Below are 26214 nucleotides of genomic sequence, written 5' to 3'. Positions count from 1 at the left end.
TGATGCTATTTCTTTGGTAAAACAAAGGATTGGTAAAGGAGGGATAAAATTAGTGATAAAATCCGTAGTTTTAAAGTTAAACCCTATTTCATTCACTTAATAAAAATACTGATTGTTTGAAGTACTGTTTTTCTATTTATTGCAGTTATACCAAATAATTTATAGAAATTAGTATTCTCTTAGAGTATTAATGCAGATTAAGATGATTTTCCAAGGTAGGAGGTACTATTGTAAAGAATTTATGAATAATTTAAAGACCTGAAGAACAATAGTGTTTATAAAATTGTGAAACCTGTATTCCACTTTCCCTTTCCTATAAAAATATAAATTAGAATTCGAGAGAAGGAAAGAAAGAAAATTACTTGCTTCATCACAGGTTTAGTAGGATCTATAGCTGGTTTTCTTGGTAGACTCAGGGTTGGTATGTTCTTAGCGCTCTGTGTGTGTGTGTGTGTGTGTGTGTGTGTGTTTGTTTGGAAAATTGTAATTGTTATCAACCAAGTGCCTCAGGCTCAGTCATTTGTTATTTTCCATTTTTTTCTTAAAATAACAAAAAACCCTCAGTGACCTAAGATTTTTTGATATCAGAATAGAGCAAGACTAAAGGCACGCTTAACAAACAAATCTTTTCCGGGTAAATTTTGTTTGATTTAATTCTTAAAAAAAATTTTTTTTTTTGCCCTTTTATGAGGATCAGTTCTGTATGGTAATCAGTAGAGGTGGTTAGATTTAAGAAATTAAATCTTATGTCAGCTGAGAGGGGATGTGGACGGTTTCGGCAACTTTCAGAGGCCATGCCTCAGAGGTCTTGGGCCGTCCCTGTTCATTCCAGGGAAGCCGGCTCCCTCACCCCTGGCTTGGAGAGGTGGGCGTTCTCCCTCTGCCTCCGCCGTGGGGCACTCCCACCTCAGCCAGCCACAAGCATTGCCCTCTGGGTCTCCTGTGCTCGTGTTTGGTGACTTGAATGTGAGAGGAATCAGGCCTGGCCTTCCTGACAATCTCTTTACATGTATACTTTTATTTCAACTTTCTCTCATAATATAGCCCTTAATGAGATAATTTTGCCTTTTTGTAAATAGCTTAAGTAGTCATATTTGCCAAAATGTTATTTTATTATTTGATAATTTTTTTTCTGTAATCTGAAGTAGGCTAATTTAGAGAACAAGTGAAGGAATAGGATGGAATATTTTTCCTGTGAGTGTCAGGGAAAAGAGTAATGCTTTCACATTTTGAATATGCAGCTGTTGGCACAGACGTGGAGAATGTTGTCCTCTGCTAGTTCATACAGCATACCACATTGAAACCAAAGTGATTGGAACTATTCCTGTGAGTTTTTGTTCTATAACTGAGACCATTTGTTTGGCTGTTATACTTGTACATCATTACATCCTGCAGAAATGAGAAATGACATGCATTCCTACTTAACTATCAAAATTGCTTTTAGTTCTTATCAGATCAGGAACAGTATTAGGAGCTGGTCAACCTTAAACTAAGCATAACCTTGCCTATTTTAGCATGAAAAAGTATTCCTGTTCACAGGTAAATTAACATTTTTTGTTTGACTTTTAATGTTTGTCGTCCCATTTCATGGTTTGAATTTCCTGTTAATCTCTTTTCCATTCTTCCTAAGTATGTGACTGCTGAAGTTTCCAGCACTTTAGGATTAATTTCTTTGTTTTCTGCAATTGAAAATTCAATGGTAAAATTGAAAACCACTTTTTTTTTAACATTTAAAAAAATGAATTTTACTGGATCATTGTGAGATAGTTACAACTTTCAGTCATACAGTGATAGAACACCCATCCTTCCGCCAGTGCACATTTTCTACCACCGTTGTTCCCTGCGTCCCTCCTGCCACTCCCACCCCATCCCACCCTCTGTGGCAGGTACATTCCTTCTTTCTCTCTTTAAAAATCGAGAAACCCTTAAGGTAGCGGCCAGACTGCTGCAGACGCTGGCCTTGCACATGGCCAGTCTGGGTTGATCCCTACCACCATGAACCAGGAGTGACCCTTGAGTGCAAAGCCAGAACTAAGCTCTGAGCACCACCAAGTATGGCTCCCAAATAACAAAAAACCAAAAACTGTAAAGCAGTGTTTTTCTGTTGAGGTCATATGACCCTCTGTATGCCCCCCCAGAATATTTATTCAGGGAGGCTACAGGTGAAAACTGCTTAAGTGGGGGGCCAGAGAGATGGGACACAGGCTGGGCACTGCTTTGATGCGGCCATTCTGGGCTCAATCCCTGTGTCCCAGGTGGTCCCCTGAGCCCTCTAGAATGATCCCTGTGTGCATAGTGTTGTCTTCTCACAGCACGAGGTGATGAGCAGAGCGTCTTCCCTGTTACAAGTGCATCAGGAAACCTTTTATAAACATTTACTCTTCAATAGCTACATCGTCAGAAACTAGTGAATTTGCGACTTAATTATTTAGTTCCTTATTATTGAATATTTCTATTTGCTTTCCCCCATTGCTATAAATAATGCAGTGAGGAACATCTGTCAGCCTACAGCCTTGTCTTACGTCTGATCACTGCAGTGGAATACTAGACGCAGAATCAATGATTTATGGTTTCAGGTGCAGGCCGAGGGATGTGACTCCAGTGATGTGGAGCACATGCCTTACATGTTTGAGGCCTTGAATTTGAGTTTGATCCAAGACACCTCATCGCGGCGCCCTTATCCTCAACATCCCCTGGGCGTGGGCGGGGTGGGGTGGGGGGTGGGGTGGCCCCCTACCACAGATTTCTGCTTGAAAACCTGGTCACTGTCATCCCGTTGCTCATCGATTGGTTCGAGCGGGCACCAGTAACGTCTCATTGTGAGACTTATTGTTACTGTTTTTGGCATATTCAATACACACGGGTAGCTTGCCAGGCTCTGCCGTGTGGGCGCGATACTCTCGGTAGCTTGCCGGACTCTCCGAGAGGGGCGGAGGAATCAAACTCGGTCAGCCGAGTGAAAGGCGAACACCCTACCGCTGTGGAAAACCTGGTATTTTTTTTTTTTTTTAATTTTATTGAATCACCATGTGGAGGGTTACATAGTTCTCAGGATTATGTCGGTTATACAGTTCTCAAACACCCTTCACTTCACCAGTGCCCATCTTCCATCACCAACCCCCCCAGTATACCTGCCGCCCCCTCCCACCTCCCCAGTCCCAACCCTTGCACATGACATGTTTCACTTCGTTTACGCCTTATTTCGATTACATTCCATGTTTCAACACACAACTCACTACCGTTGTTGGGGTTTCCCCCAAAAAAGAAAAGCAGTCCTATTGCCAAGGAGGCATTTGATAGTTCTCCATTGCTAAGAATATAGAGATATTAAGTCCCGCTGTTTGTTACATAGTTTTTCTTTTTCCCCCTTGCCCCGCGCCACTGAGTTCACGCCTGTTTTAGTAATCGCCACGCTGCCTGACAAGGGAAAAAAAAACCGAAAAGGATGGTTATTTCCCGTCATCAGCAGGCGTGGGGCTCTGGCTTAGTTGATAGACTTGTAGAGTATCTGCAAGCAGTTTCTGGAACCGAAGGTCTTGCGCTGGTGTCGGCTCCGGCTCGAGATTCCACCAGCGTCCCGCTGTTCCTTGTACATAATTTTTCCCCTTATATCCCATTCCCACGCCACCAGGTCTGTTTGCTTAATGGACATCACACTGTAGTTGATGACACACCGCGTTTCTTCCCGAGAAAGAAGAAAATTTCTTCTCAGCCGGCGTGGGGATATAGCTTAGTTCAGTCTAGTGAGATGGCTACCACTTTGATTGCCTTCAATATTTCAGCAACAGACTTACTATTAGGATCTCCCACAAAAGTCCGCCCCATTAGAAAGGAACCATTACATATTGCTCATACTAAGATGACATTAAGTCGCGCGGCCGCTGCAGCGGCCGCGCGGTTTTGGGTTTCTGTATAAAGTCCAGGGAAAGTACAACCAGAAATAACATCACTACAAACTTTTACCCTTTTATGGTGCTCATAAGATGGAGAAACCTAGAGAGAGGCTCGGCGTCTCCGTTTTGCGCTCAGGAAAACCGCGGCCCCTGCGCTGTGCTCAGGAGGGAGGAGTTGAGAGAGAGACAGGTTAAAAGAATTGGGGGATGCCCGGGTCCCACAGCTTCAGCACGCCGTGGGGTCTCTGGTCCCATGCCGGAATTAGTTCAGTGGGCTGCTTGGAGTCCGAGGGCGCTCCCTCGGGCCCCTCCATCATGCTCCTTCCACAGCCGGGTCCAAAAAGAACCTGGTATTTTTTTTAAAAAAAATTTATTAGTGAATCACCGTGAGGTATAGTTACAAACTTAGGAACTTTCGTGTTTGCATTTCAGTCATACAGTGATCGTTTACCCATCCCTCCACCAGTGCCCATTCTCCTCCACCAATGTTCCCAGTGTCCCTCCCACCATCCCCACCCCGTCCCCCTCCACCACATCCTGCCTCTGTGGCAAGACATTCCTGTTCGTTCTCTCTCCTTTTGGGTGAAAACCTGGTTTTATTTGGGGGGGGGGTTGGGTCACACCCGGTGTTACACAGGGGTTACTCCTGGCTCTGCACTCAGGATTTACTCCTGGCTTTGTTTGGGGGACCATATGGGATGCTGGGAATCGAACCCAGATCAGCCGCATGAAAAGCAAATGCCCTACTTGCTGTGCTGTCACTCCAGCCCCAAACCTGGTATTTTAAAGATTTGTTTTGTTGAACTTTATCTCTAGTCATAGCCAGATTGGTGTTTTGCCAATTTATATGTGGCTTTCCAGTTTCTTCCCTGTGACCTATATTAAGTATGTTTTGCATCTGAATCCAGATCTGTATTTTATAGAGATACATATGAAGTGATACTTATCCTAATGCTCTCAGAGTTACTATGCTCTGAACTTTTTCATTTCAGTGTTTAAGAAAATGAGTCATGATCCTATAATTTTTTTTTTTTTTTGGCGGGGAGTGGGGTGGTAGATATTTGGGTTAGACATGGCTATGCTCAAGGGTAACTAACTCCCAGCATTGCTGGAGGGACCATATATGGTTCTGGGAAGGGTTGGTCGAATGCAAGCACCTTAATCTCTGAACTGTCTCTCCAGCCCGGAAATTAATTTCTTATGAGTCTGACTTGGAGTTTGAAAAACACTGCACTATAACGGATAGTCAGACCTTTCTGTCTACTTTGTCTGTAATCGGAGTCCTGTTGTCCTTTTTCCTGGCAGTATTTGAGGCATAAATAAGTGTCTTGCCCAAGGACACACAGCTGTTCGTGGTCATGCTGGGTCATGAGCTAACTCTGGGCAATTCCCAGATCTGGGTCTTAGCACCACATCTTACAGTCCATCTGGAGCCTTACGCCCGTCAGCACAGAAGCCAGTACAGCTTCTGTCAGGTGTGCGATTCTGTGGGGAAGCCGTGACCAGGCTAAGTGCAGGTTCCACTGGAAGCCTGGGCAAACCACTCAGGAACTGCGGAGAGCAAGCAGGAATCAAAAGAATGGAGCACACGTTTTCACTTTGAAGTTTGCTGCTTGAAACCCCAGCCAGATCCAGAATTGGGGGCTGGGAGAGGGAGGAGAGAAGCAGAAAGCGTGGCTGGAATCCATGGAGGAAGATCTTCGCAGCAGCCCAAAGGGAGCCCCAGCTGAAAATGCTCCCTGCTCTGCCCCGCCCTGTGTAACTGGCTCGGGGATGTGGGCGGTGCAGAGCGAGGTCTGTGTGCAAGATGGCCAGTCTTAGCAGCCAGGTCAGGCGCTTTCCCTGGCCGTGGTCTCTGGGCTTATTGACGCATCCTTTTCACTGAAAGAAGCTGCCTGCATAAGGGCATTGTGGAAGAGCAGTTAGAAACCTTTTCTGAAGAGACGAGAGAAACCCACATCCAAACCTTGAGTCACTAACTTGTTGGGAGGGTCTGTGTGGGAGACCAGCTGAGGGCAGCATGTGGAAAGGGACGTTTGGCCTAGAGGGTTTTCAGGAGGGTCTGGTGTTGCGAAAAAATCTGCCCTCACTAGAACATACCTTTTCACTGGATCCAATAGCCATTTAGTGAGTCCACATTTTGTGTCTCTTGGACTTGTCAAGTTATGAAGAAAATGCCTCTTTCCTTGCTTTCTTTTCTTGTTGGTGAAATTCTTACTGAACTCAAATGTGGCACCATTTTCTCTTCTTTTCTCCCCTCCCCTGTGTTTTTGGGCAGTGCTTGAGACTTTGCCCAGCTCTGTGCTCTGGACTTGCTCCCGCCTGTGTTTGAGGGACTGTGGTACCCTGGATGGAACCGGGGTCAGTTGTTTATTAACCCTTGCTTTCTCTCCAGCCCACATCCCCTCCTTAAAGGGTATGTTATAATGTCATGCAAGCAAGTAGCACTTTTTATTCTATTCCAGCGGGCATATGGGTTGATTGGAATTAATAATAAAGGGATATTATGGAATGCTGCAAAAAAATACTAATATGTTGGCAGATTGCAGTAGGGGGAAAAGTGGAGTAAATGTGAACTTTCCTTTTTCTCCCACCACACCAAGAAATTTATTGGAAGGCCCCACCTCTGTTTTCCATCATACATTTGGAAGGCAGTGTTGTCCTTGGGGACTGCCAACCGGACCACCAAGGCTGGACCAGGCAGTAACTCTGCATCTTGGCCCCCTACTGTTGGGTCTTGGAAACAGGAGCAGATGCAGTGGGTACTTCAGCTCAGGACCACAGACAGACCTAGCTGGCCTGGCTGGCTCTTGCGGCCCTTTCATGCTTACAGAGCTCTTGGCGTATTTTATCGGCCGCTGTCTACCATAGTAACAAGCCAGGACCCCAGAGTGGCCCTTCCAGCACCAGGAGAGTGTGGCATTCAGGCACCGAGCTGTAGGCGCTGGGTGTACTGCGCACTGGTAGAGTTGCTTTGCCGTGTCCAGTTGGTTCTGGAGAGCCAAGTGGGCGCTCCCGCTCGGCGTCCGTGTCGGTGCAGCCCAGCTGAGAGCCTGCCGTGCCGGCAGTGCCCGAGCGCTCAGGTGGGACAGAGTGGCTTGGGACTGAGTTGCTATTGCCCTGGGCCTGTTACCTCTTCATTGATTCCACTTTAGAAGTAAAATGGATCGTTTAAATGTTTTTTAAACTTTTAAAAAGATTTTTGCATTGTTTCACTCCAGGTTTCCAACCTGGCAGAAGATCTTTGATGACAGGATCCTGAGGGACGTTTATTTGGGTCTCCCGGTGGAGCTTTTCGGCATGCAGATCCTATCTGTCTGGCAGCCTGATCCATCTCCGAAACTCCGACAGACTGGGTTAAATTCCAAGCAGCTCTGCCTTCGCAGTTGCATCTCAAATCTTATCATTAGCTGTGTGTCACATTTCTTTGTGTCCGAGGTGACTCTCCGAGACTCTGGTATTCCCTTATTTTCTGCAGAATCAGAATGCTCGAAAGGCTGGTTGTAAAAGATTGAGGTAGGAAATAAATTTTAGATTAACTTTCCTTCTTAAAATACAAATTTTGTATGAGATTTGAAAATGAGTTTTAAATTGGATGTTGTTAATACATGCATGTGATAGACTGCTCTTTTTAAAATATGACTTATTTAGCTTTTTAGTTCCTCTATGAGCTTTCCTAACAGTTTCTCCCATCAGCATTGGATGTTGCCTCCTATTAAAATCTCTGGTGATGGTCGTTTTATTTTAGTCTAATGTATGATCACTGTTCCTTTTCTGGTCCTTTGGAGACCAGGAGCTCTTGGTTGTTTTATCTGCAGGTCTCCAGTGATTGTACCCCTTACTCCATCGTTCTGGCTGGACTGGCAGAACGCAGCCTGGGGAGACGGCACTTTCATGCTGTTTCTTCTCACAGACTCCACCTTGCTGCTTGTGCTGTTGCATCTGAGATGGGCCAGCATAGTGTTGGGAGGAGAGCTAAGTGGGCAAAAGCTCATGGGCCTGCAGGCTGGAGATGTCACTTGGGAGATCAGGGACTCACCTGCGTAGTGCCAGGGAAGGAAGTGGGGCCATCTCAGGCATTGGGTGTGAGTAAAATAATGCAGAGGACTCTGCATGTGTGTGATGGTTGATGGCCAAGAAACATTGACCCGCGGGCCTGATATTCGAGGCTTGTCCTCTGCCACTGGGCCACATCCCCAGCCCCGAGACACTTTCTTGAGGCTCATCCTCCAATATCTTGGAGCTCACTGGGGGGAATACTTAGGATCAAGTGGCTTAAATTTGAAGTTTTTTCTTCCACATTCATGTGTGTGTGTGTATTTGTGGTCTTGTGGCAAGTATGGGCTTTCAGTGGCATGTATGAAAGTGGAAGAAAAGGTATTTCATTTGTTGGTGGAATATCTCAACTTTTGGAACTTCATTTGTCCGATGTGTATCAGAGTACCCTGTTTCTGAAGAGTTAAATCAGTCTTTTTTGTGGACCAAATGTTTGTGTTTTCCTAGGGGCACTTTCTGTGCACTTGTTCCTAACAGTTCATTTACTTCGTGTGTTCATGTTTTTTACCCCCATCTCACCCACCCTCAGTCTTACACAAAAGGCTTCATTTTGTCCCATTAGCAAGATATTTGCGTGAATAGTGCCTAGATTCCAAAGAAATGAATAACAAGAGTTGGATGCTCATTTGAGGAAAGTTGAGTCTCCCTTAGCTACTGTCTTCTACAGTATTGGAATATTTGTGGTTGCAAGTCATGAAGCTGAAAGTCTTCAATGAAATCAGTAGTCTGGCACTTTCACACCCAGAGGCTCTGTTCCCAGGCAGCCGTTTTAGGTGCGTGTCTCTTGGAATGATACTAGGGTTGGGGTACTGGGTGTAGAACCATGGTTTCTCTCCCTTATTATTGTGGCTTAAGATTTTCTCTGGGGCTTCTACTCGTTCCTCCTTTGCCCCTTCCTTCACTATTGGATTTGCAAGGATCGTCAAGAATGAGTTTTGTAGAAATTCTTGCGAACAGGAGACACCAAGAGAGCAAATTAACTTTCAGAAATTGGAGAGTGAGGCACTTCCAGAACCTTTTTTAAGATTTGTCTATTTTTATAAAGTAGTTCACAATATTTGATTACATTTAATATTCAAACACCAATCCCACCACCATTACCCCTTCCCACCACCATATTCCAGATGTTTCCACCCCGAACCCCAGTCCCTGCCCCAAAGTAGAACCAAAATAATATATTTTGTATTATTTATTATGAAAAACCGCTAAAAATGCTACAAAAATGAGGAAGGAGTGTGGAGCTTGTATTGCACCCAGAGGCCATTAAGTCCTTCTATAAGAGACCACTAACATGTTGTTGACGGTTGAGCCTTGTGTGCTTTTCATATACGTATCTGTAAAAAAAAAAAAAAAGACAAACAACCAAAACCCTCTAAAGTTGGTTGCCTCCTACTTTGAACCCTGTCAGCTGTGGTGCAGTGATACCGGAGTAAGAGTAGGGTGTGTGGTTTCAGTGCTGCCGCACGGTCCAGGAACAGATTCAGTTGTGGCTGATGCTTGGCCCGAGCGTGTGGAGAGTGGCCTTGAGCATGGCGGTGACTGAGTTCTGGAGGTTGTCGGCTGCCCGGGCTGGGTCCAGTCGGGCAGTGGGGGGGTCTCACTTGACTGTCTCTGGGGCGCCCCGAGTGAAATAGCCTGGCTCGGGGTCGGTGGCATGGTTATGGGGAGCGTCATGTTATGGTCCCTTCCAAAAGAGGGACATTCTGTCTGGATGGTGGCCGATGACGAGATTATCTGGCGCCAAGCCAGAGGTGACTTGTGGGCGGTGACTGCTGAGTTGAACCCAGAGTTCTCAGTCACAGAGTCCCGAATATCTGGGTTTTCTGGAAGTTCACTCATGGGTGAGGCTCTGCCCTAGCATGTGGAGAGCAGCTATAGGCATGACGGCGGCTGAGTTCTGGTGGTTTTTGGCTGCCGAGGCTGGGTCTTTTGGTGTGGGGAGGGTCTTACCCTCCCCCCTCTGGGGCGCCGTGGGTGGAACACTGCCAGACCCTGAGTAATACTGTTATGTTTACAGACTTCAGTTTTTCGTCAGTTCTGTGGCAGCTTCTCAAGGTGTGGGAATAGAAGGGGGTCCTTGCAAATAAGTTAGCAGGTCTAGCCATGAGCCGAAGTGCCAGCCCCCTCCCAGTGACCGTTAGTGGGAACTCTGTGTTGCTGCAGGGAGCTGGGAGCAGGAGAGGGGGGATATTTACCTCCTCCAGGACTTTCATCAGTTACATTAGTCAGGGGCTTGGAATTGGAGATGGAGACTCAGGGAAATAATCCCCGTGGTAAGGTAGGGATTTCTGTCTTTGAGAGCTAAGGATTGTCTCTCATTAGGCAGAGGGAGGTTCCTGATTTTCATAGTTTCCACGTGATAGCTTTTCCATGTAAAATTCAGGCTAATTTTTTTCCATAACTGAATAGTTTGGTTTTGAGTGCCCCTGGCCTGCCCCGTGGCGGTCCATCTGGATGATGGTTCAGGCTCTACAGTGCTGGTGTGGAATTTGGGCCGGGGTCAGGCGGTGTTGTGTGTGTGCTTTGCATGCCCTGTTCGGGTCCCAGCCCTTTCTCTTCATGGTCTTTGATATATACTGGTTCTTCTGGCTTACCAACCCTGCCTCTTCTCTACCTTTGCCTTGTTAACTAGCCCTTAGCCCTTTCTCCGTCCAGCCAGCATCAGCTCTCCCCTTCTGTAGCACTTACCCTTGGCAATACTCTCCGCCTGCCAGACCTGGCCGCTTCACTCCCCTCCCACCCCCCTCTGCAGGAGGGGCAGCCTTACCAGCTCTCTCTCTCTCTCTCTCTCTCTCTCTCTCTGTCTCTCTCTCTCTTTGCTTGCTTTGATTTGCTTCCCAATAAATACTTGATGGCTGTAAAATGAAGTAATGATACGGGATTCAGATGCCTGCTCAGTGACTCCCAGGGTGTCGTCTTGAATACTTTGTGGTTGTTTGCAATAGCAGATTTCATCAGTATTGCCCATACTTAAAAGACCTAGATATTTAGCTTCTATTGAATATCAAGGCTCCAAATGCTGTTTTTCCTGTTTCAGTGATAGCACTCATCATACTTCTCAGGAGAGGCTGGTTGCTAGGAGATTCTTTCCCTTTGAATTAATGTATATTTGGGTTATTGCTTAACTCTTGCCAGTTTTTTTTTTCCCCTTAAGTTGTTGAGAGTGCTTCCTCACTAAATTGTTCTTGTATGTAGTTCCATTACTCTGCTTGTTTGTTAATCATTTGTAGACATTTGAACTTTGTAGTATGTTACTTACGTGGTACACTAAGACTAGTAAGACCACACTTAGCCCTACTAGCTTTTACCTGCATTGTTTCTATCTTCACAGGCCCAGTGGGGTTACCATACTGCCACTATCATTTTTACTTCATTGAGACTTAGAGAAGTGACAGGAATTATTCTAGTGGTGAAGCGGAGGCCAGAATTCGACCTTTTAGTTTATAGTTGCACAATTTATTTTTATTACTATTTTTATTTCTATTATTTTGGGTCATGCCAGGGATCAAACAAGCTAGTGGGTGTTCTTTCGCTGAGCTGCCTCCCAGATCCTCAGTCACACAACTGTTTTATGCTGGACCTTAAACACTGTAGTATATACTCAGCCATCTGCCAGTAGGGCGCACCAGGCACTGTCCAGTTTATCCTAATGCCTGTTCTTGTTTTTCTAAATTTAAACTTAACATCTTAAGATTCCCTGCCCCCCCACCCCATGTCTTTCTAAAGGTGATAATCACAGTCAAATTTGAATTTTGGAACATCATCAGTGGCTTAGCCTTCTTTACTGGAAAAATTCATCTTCAGGTTCTAGCACTCAAGGCCAGCCACAGTCGGTGTGAACTTGGCTTCCCTGCTCTTCTTTCCTTTGACTGCGCTCTGAATTCCTGGAGGCCTCACAGAGCACATCTCCTGACTGTGGCCTGGTCACCACAACTCACTCTCCTACTCAAGTACTCCAGTAAAACTCAGACCCTGTGGAAGCTCAGCTATTCAAGGAAACCATCAGAGCTCTACCTTTTAGGCCTGGAGCAGTTAGTGTTATCAGATGATGCTTACAGCATTCTGCAGCCCTAAACGATTATTTGTGAAAATAGTGTGTGTATACATGCCAGTGGGACTGAATTGACGCTATCTGTGTGTCAATCCAAAATTTGATGTAGTCAGTACATATTTAGCAGGACAAGGCAATGCTTATAAGGACTTACTCGAAATGGAACAGTGGCATGTAGTTAGTAGGCTTGGGGGGAGTGGAGAAGGACAGGGAAGCCAGCCTGAATAAATCAGGAGGTCTTCCATAGACCACTAGCCTTCACTTGGACTTGAGGTGGAGCAAGAGTAAGCCAGGTGAGCTGACTTAGAGGGTGGTGCTCATGGCGGGGCGGGGGGTCTGGTCAGGATCATGAAAGCTGAAAGGATGGTGTGTGCTAGAGCAGAGAGCAAAGAGAAGAGGGAAACAAGTGGAAATCAGGGTTAGGAGGAGTAATGACTGTTAAGTAGGGAGCCTGTGTGGTTAAAATGCAATATTGGTTGTGTCACCTGATCATATTGACAATGATCAATCTTGTGCTCTACATCTCTCCGCCTTCCGATCTATTTTTTTTTAACCTTTTAAAAATCATCTTTTCTGACCTCTAGTGGATTTGCAAAATGCTCAAAGGGAGCAGTTAGGATGAAGCAAAGCAATTTTCCTGGAAAAACTGCCCCTAGAATTTTTAGCTTTAGAAAGAATAATTTTTGGCATGAATTTGACAGAAAGAAAATATTTTCAGATACTGGCAGGATAATTCCTTGAGTGGTGGCCTTGCCTGTGGTGTGCACTCCTTTATCCCCAGCTTGGCATACAGCATGTGATGTTGAACGGAGACTCGCTTTGTAAATAACTATGTACGTTGGTGTATGTGTGTGCAGGGTATCTACGCACATACTTACATCTTCTAGCTCTTTTTACAAAAGCAGTAATCCACATCTTTTGTTAAATTTATGATTTTTTATTGATTAGTAAATTGGATATTTTAAAAATATTGGTATTTTGCTAATTGCTTATTGTTTCTTGGTGAATATACTATTAGCATGGTGCAGCACACACAGTTCTTCATTGTGTGGGATGGTGATAACAGACAAATTGCAGCTGCTTGTCATCTTGACAGCCAAAATGTCCCCACACACAATTCTCACATCCCAAGGGTAAAGGAGGTGGTACTTTCCCTTTAATTGTGTGCGAAGACAAAGAATAAAATTGGTTTCTGTATGTTATTTTCTATTGTCATTAATGCCAGCGGGCTTGTAACATCTCAGTATTTCCAAGTGAATGTTAATATGCAAATTCTAATCTAATCCAGTAAATTTTTCTTTTTAATTTTTTCTTTCCCCACACCATGTTGAATTGAAGATAACTAGATTCTGGCCACATCCTTTTTTTGCGTTTTTTTTTTTTTGTCTTTTGATTGTTGTTTTGGAGGGCATAACCCCTGGAGCTGTGTGGAGGTAGAGGCTTGTGGTGCCGGCAGTAGGTCTCACATATGCGCATATGCAGGATGCTTTCTTTACCAGCCAGCCCTAGTCTCGCGCTCTCTCTCTCTCTCTCTCTCTCTCTCTCTCTCTCTCTCTCTCTCTCTCTCTCTCTCTCTCTCTCTCTGCGGCACTGTGACTTGCAGTATGTTAATGACAGGGTTTCATGCATGCGACAGACGCCACACTCTCTTCCAGAGCCCCTTCTTTCCACCATTGTCTCAGCCAGCCCCTCCCACCCACCCCCACTGCACCACAGCTCAGTTCTGTACATTCTCAGCTTCTCTTTGCATAGCCCCAGTTTATCCCAGTTAGTCCCAGTTCATCCCAGTCCTTGAGAAGAGAATGCACGTGATGTTTACATTGAACACGAAGACCAGGCAGATAGTCTTTTTATCACATTGGTGGGTTTGCTTGGGCTCTTTTTAAATCCCTAAAGGTTCTGAACTATTGAACTACTATTGGGATTTTTTTGTTGCTGTTCTGTATATTGTAATATCTCCTATGCTTTTTGTTAAGTGATTTCCTTAACTCTTTTTCAGAGTACGAATTGTGTATACAGGCATGTAACCTTCAATTTACTGCACCTATTCACTTTTATATTTCACTTGTTTTATGAATGTACACATGCACACATATATGCACACAGGTGTCTGTATATGAAAACATGTGGATGTGTCTTTTCCCAAAATATTTTTCCTGTTTTTTTAGCACATAAAAACTGTATACATGTTCTTAGTTTTTATTTTTAGCTTTTTATTATTTTATTTTAGCTTTTTTGGGTTGGCAGTGCCCAGGGCTTACTTCTTGCTGTGTGCTCAGGGGTCACATGTGCTAGGCTCCAGGGACCATATGGGATGCTGGGGATCGAACCAGGATCAGCTGTGTGCATGTTAGGCAAGTGTCCTGCCCACTGTGCTATTGCTCCAGCCCCTGTGTACATGTTTTTTAAGGGCCTTTATTAAATTGTTTAATTATTCAATTTCTTGAGGTTGCATCTTCAGACTTGCATACAGTGGATTGTCTCCTCCTTTGTGGCTTTCTTTGTATTTGGATTCAGAGCATGTCTTTAGAGGCTGATCTTCAAGACTGGCTTCTGTAGAGCCGTGTACTGTTATTTCTGCCAGACAGCCTGGGATATCACTGGCAAGTGATATATTTGGTGTAAATTTCTGGTCCAGGAATTTCTTAAACTACATGTCTAGAGTAGAACTCTAAAAGGACATTGCTGGTGTGTACAGACCAATGATTGCCAGTTATTAGGGCATGGGGCACTTCTCTCTTTCAGGTCCAACCTCCTTTTTCATCTGGGTAACTTTTTTTATTTCCAGTTCTTTTTGTTGTAACCATTGAGGTCCTGAATTGATGTACAGCTGTTCCAACTTATAGGATGTGAAAATAAGGGGGCTTCCAAATCAAGGCACTCCTAAGGGACTCAGGTTAGTCTTCATGCCAAGATAGCAGGAATAAGCCAGAACCTGTGGGCACCATGGTTGAAACCCACTACCCAGATCCTTTGCCACACAGCCCCTGCCTGGCTGCCAGAGTGCTCAGCTGCCCTCATGTTTGGAGCTCAGGCACTTCCTTTACTTTCTTGGTGTTCTTCCACAGTCCGTATAGGTTCTCTTAGATTCTGTCTCACGTTTCTAAGTGCTTGTGCTGTGAGGACTCAGTTTTAACTGGTCTGCACTATTGGCAGAAGTCTGTCTTTAGTCTTAGTATTAAATTAGATCTTTTTTTGTCTCTTTCTCATATTGAGATAAAAGACTGAAGAGGCTGAGAAAATATAGAAGAGATAGCGGGGTGAGGGTGGAGGAAGGGAGCAGAGAGGAAGACTCATAGATTTAGACCAAGAAACAATGAGTGGAAGAGAGATCGAGTCACAGGCTAGGGATGGGGGAGGGGAGAGGCACAGACAGGAAGATGGAGGGAAAGAGCACACAGATGAATGTCCGGTGTGTGTGAAGAGGTGCACAGAGGGGGCACATACTGTGGGTGTAGACTCAGACCTGGATATCCACCACACGCATAGATGTATGGACCTAGAGATTACATCATAAAAACAGAGATCATCTCCAGGGATGGCCACAGCTACAAGTGGAGGAAGAAAAATCGAAAATAACCAAATCAGAGTGTGTTAGAGTAATTATAAAGAATGAACTTGAAATCACTGGCTTTACAATTAAGCAGAATTGCAGGCACAGCGTTTCGCTGCCACAGCTAGAGCAGCACGACTGTTCTAAATAGGGATGCTGCCGCTGCTGCTGTGATTGGCTCCTGCCCAGTGCCAGTTGGATGGTATTGGCACTAGTGAATGGAGATAATCACGGATTGTCAGATAGCAGGATAATAGTAGTTGAAAAATAGAAGTAGACTAATCTGATTTAAAATTGACAGGCTTTATTTATTGGTCTTCTCATTATCTCGCAGATTTAGAAAAGTGCCTACCCAGAAGTGGAGGGAACATACAGCTGGTCGGGTGCTTGCGCGGATCTGGGTTTGATCCCTGGCACCCTGTATAGTCCCTGGAACACTGCCAGGAGTAATCCCTGAACTCAGAGCGAGGAGTAAACCCTGAGCACCACCAGGTGTGGCCTGAAAACAAAGCAGCAATGAAAAAGGGAATGAAGTGAAGGAAGGTGAGGAAGAAGGGGAGGGAGGGAGGAGAAGGAAAGGAAAGGGAAGGAGAGAATACCCAAATTTGAAAGGAAAAGTTTGAAATTTTGGCTGTGTCAGGTACTTGTGTCAGAACAGGAAACACCTAATGATACTAGTAATGATTAAATTTGTAATTGTTAACTAACTTGTGACCTCAAAGTTGACTTTCTACCTTGAAGACTTAAAAACTATCACAGTATCTTGAGTCTGTTGGGCTTTGCTCACTGACATTGAAAACCATTTTTTCCAAAGTTGGCAGTTCTGGCCATTGGGGGGTGCTGGGACAATCTGAAGGGATGGTAGTCTCAGGGAGCAGCTGGGAGGGGGTACTTTGCTTATAGAATGTAGCTACTCAGGACCAGAGACATTGTGCAGTCAAGACACCTGATCCCTCATCTATCTATCCCTGACACCGCTTACTGTGCCCTGGGCACCACCGGCAGTGACCCAAGCATCTGGCCGGAATAGCTTCTTAGCCCCACTGGGTGTCGCCCATCCCTTACTCCTCCCAAACAAAAAAGTAGATTTCTGACGGGGTACTGAGTAATTTTTTTCTGAAGATATGGAAGTACACTGTTTAATGTGGGGAGTTTCTGGTCCGGGGACTAGTTGGATGACTTATCTTTTTTGGAGGGATTATTTGAACAGTGTTTAGCCAAGGGTGTAGCTAATCACTGCCAAGGAGGAGAAGGTGGAAAGTTTCTGTTTGTTGCAGAATGTGTTTTATTTCTCTGGTAGCCATGTTAGCAGGAATCTGATTGTTTTGTTTACTTCTGTATTCACAGTATGTGGCACCTAGAACATGCTCAGTAATCATAGAATAACTATGACAGGTTTTGACTAGCCTTGAGAAGCCTCCCAATATGCATACTCATGACTGCCAATACAATACTATCTTATCTGATAACAACATAATTATGAGGTACAATATGGTAGAAATTTCATACGGTACGTTTTGAAATCTGAACACATCTTCTGCCATTAGTTGACATAGTTCTCTGAAATCAAGAAAGTATTATAGTTACCATGAAGATAATGAGGAAGATAAAGACAGAGAGGGTGGCTATTTTCAAATAGCCTTTGATACTATCTAGGACTGAAGACAATACCCGGCATGCGGGGGGGGGGGGGGGGGGGAGGGGGGGGGCGGGGGGAGCTGTGACTCTTAAGTGTCCAGTGATTTGGTTAAGCAGTTTTGTGTAAGCACGCTAGTCTTTCTCTTATAGCACTTACTCAGATATTTCATTCTTCTTTGTTCTAGTGTGTCTTAGAGGTTTTAAAAATTTTCTTTTGGTTGGGGCGGTGGTGGGGCAGCTTGGAGTGACCCCTGCAGGTGCCTGGGGGACCCGAGGCAGTAACAGGGATCCATGGTAGGCTACATTCACGGCAAACACGTGAACGCATGAACTCTTTAATCCCTGGCCATATGTTACCTCTTTTGGGGGAATGGGTGTGAGGGGGCTGTTGGGTCACTCTTGGTGATGCTTGGGGTACATATGCAGTGATGGGGCTTGAACCCGGGTCTGCCATGTACAAAGCAAGCGCCCTGCCTCTTTGGTCCCTGGTCCTGTGTTCTGTTGGCATCCTGTATTTTTTATTTTTATTTTTTGTCTCAACAACTCAGTTAGAAAAAGCTGCATTTCCCTCGTCCCTGTGTCCATCCCAGACTCTGGTCATGTGCTAACTGCCCTTCCTTGCTGTTGGAGCCACCGACCCTGTGTGGTGTCACTAGTCACTTCATCTCCGGAGCCTGTTCTCTGGGCTTGCAGTGGAGTGTCTCTCCAGTCAGGTAGCCTTGGCTCTTTCCAGTGAGGATAGTGATCTCTCGGAACTGATAAGCAGGGGCTGGAGAGATGGTGCAGTGAGTGAGTAGCGTGACTAACCTGGGTTCAATTCTGGCATTCCATATGGACCTCCAGGACTCATCAGGAGCACAGAGTAGTAGGCCCAGTGCCAGGTGTGCCACCCCCCAAAAAAATAAATTCCTCCCAACATGATATCCAGATGGCACCTGACCAGGTAAATAACGTCATAGGGCTGGGGCTCTAGCTCATTGGTAGAATCCTTCCCTCACGGCACTGCATGCGTTCCCTCCCTAGCTCTGGGGTGGGGTGGGGGCAGGAGAAAAAGGAAATACTTAAATTTTATATTATTATTTCTTCTGATTAATTTAGCCCATCAGGTACTTCAGGAGCTTGATGGGGTCAGGAGGGAAAAGTCAAAACAGGGTTGGGGAGGACTGTAGCTCAGGTGCTCACCTCCCACCCCCGGCTACCTACACCGACCCCTCTCCCCCATATCCCTGGGTATGGCCACCTTAATAAAAGAAAAATAGCCATTTTGTAGCACTCAGGCATGAAAGCTTGAATAATGCATCAGGCTTATTTTTCCTGGTTTGTGAATACACCCCCTATGTTTCATTCTCCAAAAGTTCAAGTTCTTCATCAGTGTATATGTTATTATACCCTTCAAGAGCTGGAACTGGGCTGTTAAACTTGAATCATAATGAGATACCTATAAGTTCCTGGTTCTTGGCTATTTTGCATATTTAAGCCAATTTCAGACAAACCAGATTCTGTGCCTGAGCTTCTTTCACATAAGGCTGAGGAAAATTATGTCCTAAAAGTTAGAACAACTTTGTATACCTGATTGTGTTAAAATTTTTATTCTAGTTAACATTCTGGAAGCTCCTATGCATATAGCTTTGTAACAGGAATACACATCCGAGCACCCATTCAAAAAAAAAAATTAGTTGATGATCTTGGATTTTTTGTGTTTTTTTAGTGCTACAGACTGGAGCGATAGCACAGAGGTAGGGCGTTTTCTTTGCATGCTGCCGACCCAGGCTTGATTCCTCCATCTCTTTTGGAGAGCCCGGCAAGCTACCGAGAGTATCCTGCCTGCACAGCGGAGCCTGGCAAGCTGCCCGTGGCATATTCGATACGCCAAAAACAGTAACAACAAGTCTCACAATGGAGACGTTACTGGTGCTCGTTCGAGCAAATCGATGAACAATGGGATGACAGTGCTACTACAGACCCTTCTGTCCAAAAGCTGAGAAAGCCTTGATTTTTCCTTTCTTTCTTTCTTTCTTTCTTTCTTTCTTTCTTTCTTTCTTTCTTTCTTTCTTTCTTTCTTTCTTTCTTTCTTTCTTTCTTTCTTTCTTTCTTTCTTTCTTTCTTTTTTTTGCTTTTTGGGTCACACCCGGCGATGCACAGGGGTTACTCCTGGCTCTGCACTCAGGAATCACTCCTGGTGGTGCTCAGTATGACCATATGGGATGCTGGGAATCGAACCCGGGTCTGCTGCATGCAAGGCAAACGCCCTACCCGCTGTGCTATCGCTCCAGCCCCTAGCCTTGATTTTTCTTTGTATGGAAACTTTCTGGGTTCTTACCCATGGTCTAAATCCTAAAGTTGAGGGAGAATTTGAGAAAACTTTAAAAAAAGAACAACAACACAACAGCAGCAACAAATTTGATTTTAAACTCTCTGAATTTTTCTCTGTAAACAGTGTGTGTCTCCTATCTCACTCTCGAATCCTTTGGACACATGTAGCATGTGAGATTAGGTCTGGGTTAGCCTGGATAGTGGGAAAGCTCCCTGTTGGGAGATTCCACATGAATTCACTGAAATTCCAGACCAAGTTCTGGTCCAAGTTCTCTTCTTGCCAGCTACACACTTCCCTTTCCCAGCCCCGTTAGACACACCTGTGGCTGTACAGCTTCCCTGGAGTCTTCCTGGAACTCCTCTGTGCTTGCCCTGCTCCCTTGGACTGGGTAGAGATAAGTCCTGCCTGGCCTGTCACCACCTGTGACATAGGGAACATTGTGAGCAGGCTTAGAATTATGACTTGGCCATAGAGGAAACACACGATGGCCTTGCTCCCTCCTGTCTCAGCAGGGCCACACGTGAGATGTGATTCCGATGGCCTGATTGATGTGCGCAGGAGCAAGGGTGGCAGTTCGAATCGGAAAGTGTGTGATGTAATGACAGGATGGCGGCCTGCAGAGGACTGGGACACCTCTGCTCTGATCATGTTGTGTCAAGAGTTTCTGCCCCACATGGACAGTGCTAGTGGGAGACTCGTCTTGGTGCCTGCCTGTGAGCATCCTCTGATGCTGGGAGAGCCGTGAGCATCCTCTGATGCTGGGAGAGTCGTGAGCATCCTCTGATGCTGGGAGAGTCGTGAGCATCCTCTGATGCTGGGAGAGTCGTGAGCATCCTCTGATGCTGGGAGAGCCGTGAGCATCCTCTGATGCTGGGAGAGCTGTGCTGGAGAGGACCCAGCAGCCACGGCCCAGAGAGCTGCAGAGCACCCCCAGGGAACACGAACATGTTCTGGAGAGAAACTATGGTATATGAATAGAAGAAGGGCCAGACAATTCAGATAATTCCCTCAATATGTATTTAATCAGGCACCCAGAGAGAGATCAGGAGCTGTAGTCCAGTAAACCATTGGCAGAGGTAGGAAAAATTGCCGGCTTCAGCAGTTTGCTGAGGAGAAATCTCTGTGTATAAATAATTAGGTGCTACCTTGAGAGAGAGAGAGAGAGAGAGAGAGAGAGAGAGAGAGAGAGAGAGAGAGAGAGAGAGAGAGAGAGAGAGAGAGAGAATGTGTGAATGTCTGTGTTTGTAGTCATCTTTGCTTTTCTTGACCTTGATATTGACTATTAAATATCAGTATCATTGGCTTGATATTGACTATTAAAGAGGACAGATAGTGTCTATTATAGTATATTTGCAAAGATATTGAAATGATTCAACCCAGAATCCCTTGCGTTGAAGCTGTAGCTTATTTGAAGATCTTCCCAACTTTTCATCAGCTAGTCTCCCCTCGCCCACCCTGTTTCATCCTTTCATCTCACTTAACCTTCTGGAGTGATTTCTTTTTTAAAACTAGAAAAACTCTTCTGTAATGGGATTCTGAGTTTATTATAAAACCAAATACCCTCCGTGATGGAAGGTACAGAGGTGAGGGATAGGCCCAAGTGTCAGCAGAGGTAACTGGAATCTCAGGTTCTTGGGAAGGGGTGCTTGGCTGTAGTGACCCAGCTGCTGGGACCAGTGGGGTGGGGAGCTGCTTTCTCAGAGCAAGAAAGTGATTTTTTAAAATTTTCCCATATGGAATATGTTTGAGTTAGAGAAATCATCATACGTTCATTCAGAATATTTTTTTCTTTTAAAGAAAGAAAATGTATGGGCAAGTAAAACCAGTTTTTATGGTCTTAGTTAATTGACAGCCTTTAAAGTCTCACCTTGAACTGTGGGTTTCCCTGTGGTCTCCTAACTGAATGTGGGGATACAGGGCAGCAGCAGCAGTGAAAGGTGCATGAATGCTGCACAGCTACCAAACAGTGATGCAGAAGTCAAGCATGCAGTGAATCTGAAGGGTTTCTGACAACTTCTGCTCAGGAACTGCCAAGGAAAAGTTTAAGAAATCATTCTCTAAGGTTAAGTTTTGCCCTTAAGGAAGGTGGGGCGGTGGGCAGGGAACAACAAACCAGTTAAGGGGAATAGATGGGTGCTGATGCGGCCTAACAGTTGTGACAACCTATTTTACAGTTCACTCACTGTTAATAAGGAACACCACTCAAATAACTATAGTTTAGATGAATCTGTAGTAGCACATAACTCTCTTTAATTGCCTGTTGCAATGCTGTCCTGCTGTTTTGTAGTCTTGGGTATAAAGCAGCATTTCACAAAGAAAATGGAGTTTTACACTAACAGACCTCCAGCCAGGTGTCTAGTTTTTATGACTGTCTTTTTCTTTCTAAATAATGGGAATAATGTTGCTTATTGATCCTGGACGATATTAACTTCTAGCTTCAGAATTCTTTAATGTATTACCAGTCTAAGGTTGAAGAAAAATGAAAATTAATCAACTTCCTTTTGCTTGGATTTTCATGGATTTTTCTTTTTCTTTTTCTTTTTCTTAAAGATTTGAACATGGAATTCAATCCTTCAGATCATCCTCGGGCGAGCACAATATTCCTCAGTAAATCTCAGACAGACGGTAGGTTAACTGTTTTATTTAAGTTTTTATAATAAAAAATGTTGCTAAGTCTTGATTTTTTCACAAGGTTTGATTTTCTAAGTAAAATTAGGATGGTCCCGTGACCAGAATCCAAAGACTATCCACAGAATGGGAAAGTATATTTACACAATACCCATCAGATAAGGGGTTGATATCAATGGTATATAAAGCACTGGTTGAGCTCTACAAGAAGAAAACATCCAACCCCATCAAAAAATGGGGCGAAGAAATGAACAGAAACTTTACCAAAGAAGAAATACGAATGGCCAAAAGGCACATGAAAAAGTGCTCTACATCACTAATCATCAGAGAGATGCAGATCAAAACAACCACAAGATACCACCTCACACCACAGAGACTAGCACACATCCAAAAGAACAAAATCAACTGCTGTTGGAGAGGATGTGGCGAGAAAGGGACCCTTCTACACTGCTGGTGGGAATGCCAACTGGTTCAGCCCTTCTGGAAAACAATATGGACGATTCTCAAAAAGTTAGAAATTGAGCTCCCATTTGACCCAGCAATACCACTGCTGGGAATATATCCCAGAGAGGCAAAAAAGTATAATCGAAATGGCATATGCACATGTATGTTCATCGCAGCACTGTTTACAATAGCCAGAATCTGGAAAAAACCGAATGCCCTAGAATGGATGACTGGTTGAGGAAACTTTGGTACATCTATACAATGGAATACTATGCAGCTGTTAGAAAAAAGGAGGTCACAAATTTTTTATTTAAGTGGATCGGCATGAAAAGTTTCATGCTAAGTGAAATGAGTCAGAAAGAGAGAGACATAGAAAGATTGCACTCATCTATGACATATAGAATAACAGAGTGGGAGACTAACACCCAAGAATTGTAGAAACAACTACCAGGAGGTTGACTCCATGGCTAGGAGGCTGGCCTCACATTCTGGGGAAAGGGCAACTCAGAGAAGGGATCACCAACTATAATGTAGTCGAAGGCCATGTGGGAGAAGGGAGTTGCGGGCTGAATGAGGGCTAGAGACTGAGCACAGTGGCCACTCAACACCTTTATTGCAAACCACAATAGCTAATTAGAGGGAGAGAACAGAAGGGAATGCCCTGCCACAGTGACAGGGTGGGGTGGGGGGGAGATGGGATTGGGGAGGATGGGAGGGATGCTGGGTTTACTGGTGGTGGAGTATGGGCACTGGTGAAGGGATGGGTTCCCGAACTTTGTATGGGGGAAGCATAAGCACAGATGTGTATAAATCCGTAACTGTACCCTCATGGTGATTCATTAATTAAAAATAAATAAACTGTTTTCATATTTCTGTTTGAAGAAACTATTCTGTTTTGCCAATTAACTGGATTAATTCTATGTATATTCTATAATAGTTTGTACTCTGACAGGCAGAAATTTTCCTTCAAGAATTGATAATAGCATAAATTCTCAAAATGTCAGAGAAATGTTTGGTTATAGACATTATATGATTGTAAAAGAATGCAGAATGTAATCATTATATAGAAGCACCACTCTCTCTGTTGTCCACTCAGGAGCAAATTAAATATGTACTTAAGGTCAAGTGTTTTCTTTTTTGCCAAACTTCTGATGACCAGTTTGTACTATGACCTACTGGTTGTGTGTTGAATTAGTTTCAAGGTGTTTTCACTCTTCATCCCTGGCCTATCTTAGTATTTGCTGGCCCTAGGCTACAAATGAGGTAAAAAACCTACATAGTGCAGTGAACAAGTCTCTTTATCAGATTCCTATAGAAGAGTGTGGCAGTCGGGTTTGTTAAACAATGATGCAGTGGCCAGGATGTCTCACATGACATTGCTGGAATGCAGGATGGCTATTTTCGGCAAATTACTAAGCTCTATTTTTGAGACGATCTGAAGTCAATTAGGAAATAAACATAATTAATAAGTTTATAAAATCAATAACTCCACAGTAATGGCAGGTAACAATTTTGATAAGGTATAATGCTAAATAGACCATTGACTTAATTTGAAAGAATTTGGAGTATTTATAAAAACGAAAGTTTCTAAGAGTAAGAATAATTGTAGACATCATATACTTGTGAAGTGAAGTAATGTACTGGATGAAAAAACAAGTAATTTTTTTTTGTTATGGAGTATTGGGAAGATCTAGGGAGGCATAAGATATTTTACAGGAAGAAAAATGAGGATTAGCTTGGGACGATGCAAAATGAGAAGAAAGCGATTTCATATTTAATACTAGTACTATGAAAACAAGTTCCATGCTTGATATACTTCTAGGTTTGCTTTCTGCTTTATAAAAACTCAGGATACAGACTGGTGTTAATAACCAGTTTTTAACCAGAGTCACATAGAATTTCATGAGAGCCTTTGAGTAGATGACTCATAACTTCATGTTCTAGCTAAATGCCAAAAATTAGTGCAAGAATATAGCTCCCCTTTTCCTCTTTACTACAGATCTCATATAATCCTACTTGAGTCTCACAGCTGAAAACCAGAAAAAGAAAATCCCCACCCCTCTCCCACGGGTGTCCCCAAGAGTATAGTACTCTTTCGCCAAAGCTTCTCTCTCTTCTTTTCTGTCCATTCGTTTTCCTGCTCCCACCACCTCAACCATTTCACGTGTGTGTGCATGCGTGTGTGTGTGTGTGTGTGTGTGTGTGTGTGTGTGTGTGTGTGTGTGTGTTCCCTTGCCCGTTAAATGCCTTATTTCTGGCTGGTTTGCCAGAAACCAGTCTGCTTAATGAGCAGTTACTTCATAAATAATGGAAATAAACAGATTTATAGATAAGTATATTTGGTAAGTTAATTGAATGAATTCTTTGGTGAATTGGTTACCAGAGAACTGACTTATTTGGGGAATTAGTTAGAAATAAAATTCTCATCCTCACCCCCCTTTAAAAAAAATCTTTAAAAATTACTATTATTGCACACACACGTTTGTGTTTGTTTTGGGGGCCACATACGGCTGTGCTCAGGGCTTACTCCTGGCTCTGCACTCAGATCACTATTGGGGTGCTCTGGGTGCTGTACGTGGTGCCGGGGATTCATCCTGGGTCTGCTGCTGGCAAGGCAAACATTTACGCACTATTTTGTCTCTCTGCTTCCCTCCCTTTCTTTTTAAGGTCTTTCTTAGACTTCATAATACCCATTTCTCCATTCATTCCTTTATGTTAGTATTTTCTAGGCCACGTGCTTTTCCTTTTGATCTGCACACAATTCCTCAAAGGTTCCACATCAGCTGTAATGTCTAGCCAGATTGTTCTGTACCTGTTCAAACCCACTTATCCAGCTGTTTTTACCATGCAGTAAGTACCTAGATTCCTCTGCATAATCATCACTTCAGTCAACCTACTTTTTCAGATCTCCCCGGTATCTCCCACAAAGAAAGGCCTTGAATTTTCTAGGTTCTTCCCATGTCCCAGTTTTCATACCCTGCTGTGGTGCTAGAGTGACCCCAGGTTGATTTGCTGTCACACACATGGCTTCCAGCTCCAAGCTAATGACGTCATACTGGGAGATTGAAATCGCTGTGATAGAGTGTTGCACCACAGAAATTGGCATCTGCTACAAAATCAGAGCACTCTTACCTTTTTTTCCCTTTTTTTTTTTTTGAGGCAGCAGTTACAGTTTTAACAGAATACTATTCCACCCAGGAAATCCAAGGTATACTAATTTTTACTTTTTTCATAGTCCCACAAATCTGACTGATCTCTCCCATTCCCGTTGTGCCAGCTGAGTTGAGACACGTTCATTTGGATTGCCACAGCAGTCTCTGGACTGGCCTTGGACCAGCCCCCGTGCCAGAAGCACAGTCAGATCAGATTATGTCGCTTGCTTGCCCAAGCTAATTTAATGGCTTCCCTGTTGCCTTAGAATTAAATTCCAGATGCCTTAGCATGTTTCAGAATCATTTGTGGTCCAGTCTCTGCCTGCCTCTGTCCTTTTGCATCTGTCCTTGAGTCACACTGAATCCCTATAGCAGTTCCCAGTGTGCCACGTGACCTTGTGTTCCCGTACATTTACCTGGGGTTCCCTTTCCATTTCTACACAGCTCATTTCTTCAGTCTCCAGGCCTTGCTTCTGCTCTCATTC

The 26214-nt window shown here is 44.2% G+C and overlaps 1 protein-coding gene across 1 annotated transcript in view; it reads left to right on the top strand.

Moving 5' to 3' along the window:
* The window catches only part of CCNY (cyclin Y), a 171013-nt gene that overhangs the window by 86513 nt on the left and 58286 nt on the right, over positions 1-26214 (top strand). Inside the window, exon 2 of the mRNA XM_055146843.1 lies at positions 22056-22130. Coding sequence (XP_055002818.1) covers positions 22056-22130 — 75 coding nt within the window. The remainder of the gene's footprint in view (positions 1-22055; positions 22131-26214) is intronic.

This window comes from Sorex araneus, chromosome 9, assembly GCF_027595985.1.
Source record: "Sorex araneus isolate mSorAra2 chromosome 9, mSorAra2.pri, whole genome shotgun sequence".
Lineage (NCBI taxonomy): Eukaryota > Metazoa > Chordata > Mammalia > Eulipotyphla > Soricidae > Sorex > Sorex araneus.
The sequence above is the reverse complement of the archived record's forward strand: the minus strand, read 5'-3'. Positions and strand labels throughout refer to the sequence as shown.